General features: G+C 40.6%; 1 protein-coding gene across 1 annotated transcript; it reads right to left on the bottom strand.

Moving 5' to 3' along the window:
* Positions 1-502: 502 nt before the first annotated feature.
* On the bottom strand, positions 503-4672 carry LOC147430622 (U-box domain-containing protein 35-like). Its single transcript, XM_086493215.1, has 4 exons — positions 4218-4672; positions 2273-2394; positions 1284-1405; positions 503-1078 (listed from the first exon to the last, which is right to left on the bottom strand). Exons 1-4 carry the CDS (start codon positions 4480-4482, stop codon positions 958-960), a joined length of 630 nt encoding a protein of 209 aa, XP_086349341.1. The 5' UTR covers positions 4483-4672; the 3' UTR covers positions 503-957.
* Positions 4673-7911: the final 3239 nt, after the last annotated feature.

Here is a 7911-nt window from a genome sequence, read left to right on the forward strand (position 1 = left end):
TAAGGACAGAGTGGTTAGAGCAAGCAACTTCTCAACCTCCGCCATGGGATCTCAAGATCAAGCCTTGTCAAAAATGGCACATTACTCCCACTGGGGTGTCTCGCTTTCAAACCCCCAATTTTGTTACACTAGAAATTTTGATGGTGTTGTACGTCATCTCTGCACTCCCGATCACGCTCAGATTTTTACTGTGTATAGATCTAAGATTTAGCTTTGTTTACCCTCCACGCTTAAAACGGTGCAAAGTGTGCACTGCAAACCCTAGTATAAACAAGTGAAAAAGTAGTCTTATGTTTCATGTTTGAAAGGGCCTAGAGAGACAATGTGTATGGTTAAGGAAAATGATTTTACTATAAAATTCTAGGCGCTTTCTAACCGGCAACATTATTATTAGGATTATAGCAGGAACTCCGTTGTACACGGACTGAAACTCCCTTAACATACACCCTCCCTTTCCACCGAAAGGAAGTGCCAACAAACAAAAGCACAAAACACTACAACAAACTGAATGTAGATGTTTCATTATGCTGCACAAATAAAAACTACATCTTCACTCTCACAGATTTATGTATTGCCTGAACTGGGGATATATGTACATTTCAGATTCCCACTTTTCCCTTTCCCATCAGAAGTAGAACATGTATATATGGACCCCTATTCCCCATGCTTTTGCATCTTGGATTTGGGGGGAACAGAGAAAAAACCTACCCTTATGTTGGTTTTTGTAATCGGTCTTGACAAGGTTTGCTTCCTGCGAAACAAGCCTCGCCGGTGATGTCTAAGTCATTGGTACAATAGTTTGTGTCATATCTGCATGCGTACGAATGCAGCACACAAAATGGTATCCCTAATTCCTATTCTTGTGCTTCCTCCGTTACTCTTGTCGAAGAAATGTACCATTATAAAGACATAAAATCATCAATGCAGGTCAATTTCGAATGCTTGTATTTACTGTCTTTAAGATGCTTTCCTCGCTTCCCTGGTGGATTGAACTTTCCCCTTGCATACAACAATGATGGTGCAAAAATCAGGAGCATTCTTTGAAACCAGAGACCCAACTGATTGCTTCTTCAAAGCTCTAGCAGACAAACATGGGATGTTAGCCATTTTCAAATTAGACATATAATATGGTGCTGTATCTGAAGCTTTGGTGCATACGTACATACTTACTGTGTGATTCACACACACACACACACACACACACACATATATATATATATATATATATATATACATTTAGATGTATATATATCTAAAGCTTTGATGCATACATCCATGCTTACCGTGTGATTTTACTATTTGACGAGGTCCCAATGATGAGCTTTGCGACACAAAGACTGCTTATCTGGCTAACTAGTTCTTTGTGAACCACTTCTCCCTCAGCATAGCTAACTTCTGAATTAACCTGGACACAACGTAAGTTCTGTAGCCCTCGTTCTGGATAATGTGTGTAGCCAAATAAAGAAATCACTAAGACATTTACATGCTCACCTGCCCACTCACAAATGCAATGCAGAAGTTTCTCCCAACAATCAAGAGAGAAAGCACACCAGCACAATTAATACAAGCATAATCTCTCTCTCTCTCTCTCTCTCTCTCTCTCTCTCTCTCTCTCTCTCTCTCTCTCTCTCTCTCTCTCTCTCTCTCTCTCTCTCTCTCTCTCTCTCTCTCTCTCCTCAATACCAGGTCCTGAGTTCACCTCTCGTCGGATAGATTTTTGAGGTCTCTTGGGATATTTTCCTACGACATTAAAATCCTCTTCTTCTTCTTCTTCTTCTTCTTCTTCCTCTCTCTCTCTCTCTCTCTCTCTCTCTCTCTCTCTCTCTCTCTCTCTCTCTCTCTCTCTCTCTCTCTCTCTCTCTCTCTCTCTCTCTCTCTCTCTCTCTCTCTCTCTCTCATTCATTCGACCACTACCGCCACTCTCATCGGCCGAGCATTAGAGTTACGGAGATCCAGACGGCCATGATTGAGGAGAGGGGCTACACAGCATCGACGAAGACTACAGCAGAGGATTCGAACCATACTCTCTCAAAATCCAGAGTGCAGATGAGGATGGATTCTAGTAGTAGTATCTTTGTTATAGTTCTTTTGTACCCAGATATAGTATTAAATTCACCATTTTGTAACAAATTGATCTCATAGGTCATTTTGGCCTTTTGAAGACATTAATATAACATTTCAGTTCATCTCTCTCTCTCTCTCTCTCTCTCTCTCTCTCTCTCTCTCTCTCTCTCTCTCTCTCTCTGGACTTCACAGTTTTGCTGATAAGTACCTGTCGATCATCGCACATCTTCTTGTATTGGAAGAGGAGTTGCTCAGTCGCCAAGAAGCGCTGCATTTTGTGCCTGTTGGCCACATCCTCACTCACACTCTCCAATGGAAGGTTGTTGCCCACTACAAGGATCAAACAATAGTCTCTCAAGAACAACAAAGCAACTTAAGCGAGAATGAAAAGATACATGTAGGTTTCAGAGTAGATCCCAATGAACATAAGACATAGTAAGCCACAGGAAGAAGTTCACAAAGAGGAATGCAAGTAAACCCTTAACATACAACCAAGCCCATTCCTTCATTTAAACTTTTATCTTACGTTAGATCAATTAAAAAATACAGCGGTGATACAACGGCAACAAGTGAGGTAGCGTGGCTGTACACCTTAATGAGCTTTTTCCTTGCATGGAGCGCGCACTAGGTTTCATACCAACTGCATGTCACAGTTCATGGCAACTGGCCTCTATACTTGAATTCCCAACCTCTCCACGTAGCATCTGTAGCCATGCTACCTCACATGTTGTGTATCACCCCTACCCAATTTTCCAAGTGGCATCTGCAGGCTACTACCACTCCAGCACAAGCGGCGTCTTGGCTGGCAACAACAACCTTAGGAACATGACCTGATGGATGAGCAGATTGCAGACATCTTCACAAAGACCATGCAAAGAAGCTGAGGCAGTCTTGTGTGACACTTGGAGTACGATAGATGACATCGAGCTTAAGGGGTGGTTGACCACCCGCTCGTTTACTTATGTAACCAGATCCGTCGAAAATTACTACATGCTAATAGAGTTTTCCGCTAATCACGACCCACAATAAGGGAGCATATACATAATGTACCTTCTGAACATGTGGAAAGTTCATTAAACTACCGAAAACCTAAAGGTAGAATTTGCAGTATCTTCGTACATCTCAGAAAACGTTAGATGACCTGATAAATAGATAAAGATCCAGGTCAAAAAGAAATGACAGGAAACACAAGTATTTTCATGACAAAAAATTAAATATACTCAAATTATGTTCTGATCTTCCAAACGATTATGAAGGAATGCACTCAGGCTCTCAAATATGGAGAAAATATGTGGAAAAGCTGTCATATATTCCAGGCCTCACGAATCTTCCAGGAGGGTTGAACGTTAGCATAGATGAATGCAGATTTACTACTTATGGGACTGACTTAGGGAGACCCTTGTATATTTTTCCTCATGTCTTTATTCTTAACTTTGAAGGAGGGACACTAATGCCAATTCAATAACCAATGGAAACTCTTGTATTGGGGTGAAGATGCAAGTCGTGTCGAGTAGATTTAACACCCTGGGTTCGACAACTGCCGTCAATTCAACTATGGTTCGCTCCAGATCGTGCTGGATACCCTTTAAGCATTGTGGTACACATGGTCCAATCTATTGTAAGCTGCCCTAGATTAACCCTTCCTGAGGTACACATGGTCCATGTTGTAAGCTGTCCTAGATTAACCCTTCCTGTGGTTGAGTAATCATACATGTATTTCCCATACCTAGGAATCTTGTAGCTGGAGATGGTCTACATTGCGATCGTCACAAAGATGGCATCGCACTGACAACAAGGCCCATGGAAAGGAGAAGCACAATATTGAGCGAGAGTTGAATGAGGTGTCAGGATAATGCCTACGACATAGGTAGATGCAAGGGCATAAGCAGAAGACGTTAATGGGCCATGGCAAAGGAGAAGCACGTTGTGTGAGGCATCAGCGAGGAAAGGGAAGACTGGGAGATGGAGCATGCTACTCCAACCAAGGGAGCATATCATGGAAATGTTTCTTGTATCCAATTCTAAGGATGAGTCCATGCATGTTTCATGGTTATAACACAGCAGGAGAAGATTTTCATGATCAGTTATGTAGATGGCCCTCATCAGAGAGATCAACACAAAAAGTGCCAAGATGGGTAAAGAAGGAGACTTACTTGGAGAGGGGATGAAGCGGAGGGGGGCTTGAATATGAAGGAGGTGAAGCAGGCCGCCTGGAGGCACCAAACGGCTGTCCAAAACCCATCTGAGGGCCTGCTCACTACTGCCTCCTTTCCCAACGGCCACCGCAATTTGGACATTACTACTCCAAAGCCCGTTTTCCATGGTGAGGGGCGCGGTTGGAGGCAGCGCCTCTCGTGCTCCATCTTTGAGAGGCTCATCCTCCTCGGCAGCCTCAACAATCTCTGTAAGAATGCTCATAGTTGTGTGTGTGTGTGTGTGTGTGTGTGTGTGTGGGTGGGTGAAGGAGATAAGGAGCTTTGTCGCCCTTTAGTGCTGATGGCTTGGCGAGATGGATAGCTCTGTGCGTGTACGGTACAAGACTGTGAGATTGTGTTGTGTAGGGCGCTGTAGCCACCCATGCTTGCTAACAGTTTTTTTGCTCCACTCCTGATAGTCCCGAGACTAGTCGCGACGGAATCTGAAGAAGTATATGCACAGGAATATCCTATGTCCGTGGCCCTTAGGATTTTTTTGTGAAGTTTGAACTGGGTCTATTTGTTTGGTCGATTAGTGTGAAGATTCTGGATTCTCTCGGAGGCTTCTAAGGTCAAAACTTTGACTCCCAAAACACACACATACGCGCGCGTGCGCATGCACAACACCTTCCTCCAACAACACCTTTCTCTTAAGAGAGGTGGATTGCAGATGTTCCAAGAGAGGTGGACTGCTAGTTCAAATCACTTTGTAAGTGGGGGGATCACCCAAGATTCCTTCCAAAAAAGCATTTCTCAAATCGTGGGCGGAAAGTGAGATGCTTTCCGCCCTCGCAACACAAAAATAGAGAGAGTGTAGGATATAAACATCGTGCAAGACTACCCTTCTCCATTGTTGCCCTGGCAATGATAACGAATGAGAGAATGAGAGAGAGAGAGAGAGAGAGAGTTCTTTTCCAACTATTCACTTCTGTACGCATCTACTATTTGTGGCAAAGCTTCTATTTTTTGCAGGACAGATCTCAAAAGATTCTTCGCGGTTTCGACCTCCCTTTTAAAGAAAGCATCTCCTTGCATTCTCTCTAATAAAGCATTAAAAATGATTGGACCCCCCTACTAGTAATGCACAGGAAATGCTTTATTTGGGATAAGGGATCACAAAATGCACACATTAAGGTGAAGGAAAAAGAATAAAATTATCTAGAATCTTTAGAAGAGGGCTAGCACTCCTAAAGCCTAGGAATCTAGATGAGAAGACAATTACAATGCAAATTTATTGTAGACTTGGACATGTATTAATGTTAGCATTGTCGAAAAGCCTTCCATGTCTATCGGTTCAGATAAGAACACCACAAGATTTTTTTACCTTACCCATATTAGACCTACCTTGCAATAATTGCCGCAGTGACTTCATATGCTCCAAATAGTGGCTACAATTTGCATACATAGTCACGTTGCCACAGTGACTTCCTATGCTTAACAGGCGTCATGGTCACGATGACTTCCTATGCTCTAAATAGTGCACCACAGTTTGCATACATAGACATGTTGTCGTGTTGCTTCATATCCATGATGTAAGATATCAAGGTGAAAGTGTTTATAGAATTGGATAAGCGTTGGAGGGGATTGAGAATGCCTAGAGCTAAAAATAGAGAATCTTTTTGTTATTTTAATCAAGGAAATTGACTTGGGTCCCCAAAAAGAAGTAAAAATAAGAGGTTGCTTCTATGTATAAAAATGGAAGAGATCTTTCCCTGGTAGCTTTCAAAGATATTTCAATTTTTTGTTTCTTCGTATAAGATTGTTGTATAGAAGAAAGGCAGAAGAAAAGCCATCATCTATTATTTTTTTTGGAATTAGATTGTATATGTGCAAGTTCATTAAGCTTGTTAATCGCTCGAGTAAATTTATCAAGGTGTATGCCAATTGGATTTTAGCATATGGTTTATTAATTCTATTTGGATTATTAGATTGTTTTTTTTAGTTAATCAACAATCCTTGGTTTCTAAATTCTTTTCTAATCATCTTAACTTATGTCTATTCATCTATAGTTAGTTAAAGTTTACATAATTATAGCTTAACTTCTCTCACAGCCAAAGGCATGGCGGTTACCGAGTCTCCCCATGAGAAATAACTTTCTTGACATAGTTTTGGTGAACCTGACACAAAATCAACCCACTTGAAAAGAATAAGCCATGTTGACCAACATAAAGGACAATGGTTTACAACAAATTGCACAGTAGTTTGTATCAATATTGCATCTTCATCATCAACAAGTGATAGTGTGTAGATGGAGATTAAATCAGAGATGACCTAACATATTTAGGAAATGTTAGAAATAACCATCACATGAACATCAAAAGAAGTTCTAATGATGCAAATTTTTTTCAAACATTGAATCAATCAATTCACAACTATCTGATGAAGACAAGGTCGAAATGGTAAAGTGGGAGCAAATAGATAAAGCAGAGGAAGCAGAATTGATGAGATACATGCTAAGAGAAATATATTATGATCCGGAAGGATATCTTGTGTGTTACATGTGAAATATGAAGCCAAGGAAGTACCTGATGATTGGATGATCTCAAATTTAAGCAATTTGTGCTTCCTGATTTGTGTAGGCAAGTTCGAGAGCTTGCCAAAGCATTTGGAGACTATTAGGAGGATTTTGAAGAAGTTGTTCTACAAGTAAATATGCATTATATGGACCTGGAAATAGAGTGGTTTATTTCTAAAGATGCAAATGTTTGAAGAAGGGAACCAATTATTGAAGCAAAGTGTGTTGAACACGTTTGTGCAAAGCTGAATGCAGTTATTGATGTATGTCTTTTAAAAGATGGCAACTTATTGCAATGTTACGATGAACATTTAGTAAAATTTGTTTATGCAAAATAGGGTGTAGTAGACTCTTTCTCATATATGAACTTTTTGGAAGATACTACACAAGTTGAATGTGCATCTAAGAACGAAGTCAAAACCTCTGAATGTTTTTTGGAGATTGCTAGTGCGAAAGAAGCTACCAGTAGGTCTCCATTTCATAAAGTAAATAAAGAGTCTTGATATTTTGTGATTGAATGCACTAGGATACCATATGTATCGATTGTTTATAGGTATGCCAAAAATCTTTGAGATCCACAGAGGATACCACTGTTGATTCACACATTACTTGCAAGTCGATGCTAACAAACTTAGATATTGATTGAAGAGGATAAGGATGCTATGTCTAAATCGAAGCTCTATGATGATGGATGATGCTTTTGTCTATGGTTCATATGTATATGGTCCAACTTTTGGGAATCACTATGACGATGGAAGTGCCCCAACCTCTTAGTGTTTCAATTGAGTGGGTATGCTATGCTGATGATATGGAGAGGGATATTAATGTTGCACCCAATAGAGGCGACAGCCGTACAAATCCATAAAAATAACACATATGCACCCAATCAAGCATGCATACCTTGATGAAAGTCCTAGTGTACATGGCAAAATGATGAGCAAAGAGATAATAAAAGACCACATAGCACTCACACCTCCTAAATTAGAGTGTTACACATATGTGAGAGAGAGTGGCATGATAGGAGAACAACACTAGAACATATGGCAAATTTTTATATGATAGACGTTGCACACTTTTATGTGTGTGTTAGCCTACCATGGTCATGAAGATAATGTTGTTTCTTGTTTATAGCGCAGC

This window comes from Adiantum capillus-veneris, chromosome 21 (assembly GCF_014529385.1).
Source record: "Adiantum capillus-veneris isolate H3 chromosome 21, ASM1452938v2, whole genome shotgun sequence".
In the NCBI taxonomy this organism is placed as follows: Eukaryota; Viridiplantae; Streptophyta; class Polypodiopsida; order Polypodiales; family Pteridaceae; genus Adiantum; species Adiantum capillus-veneris.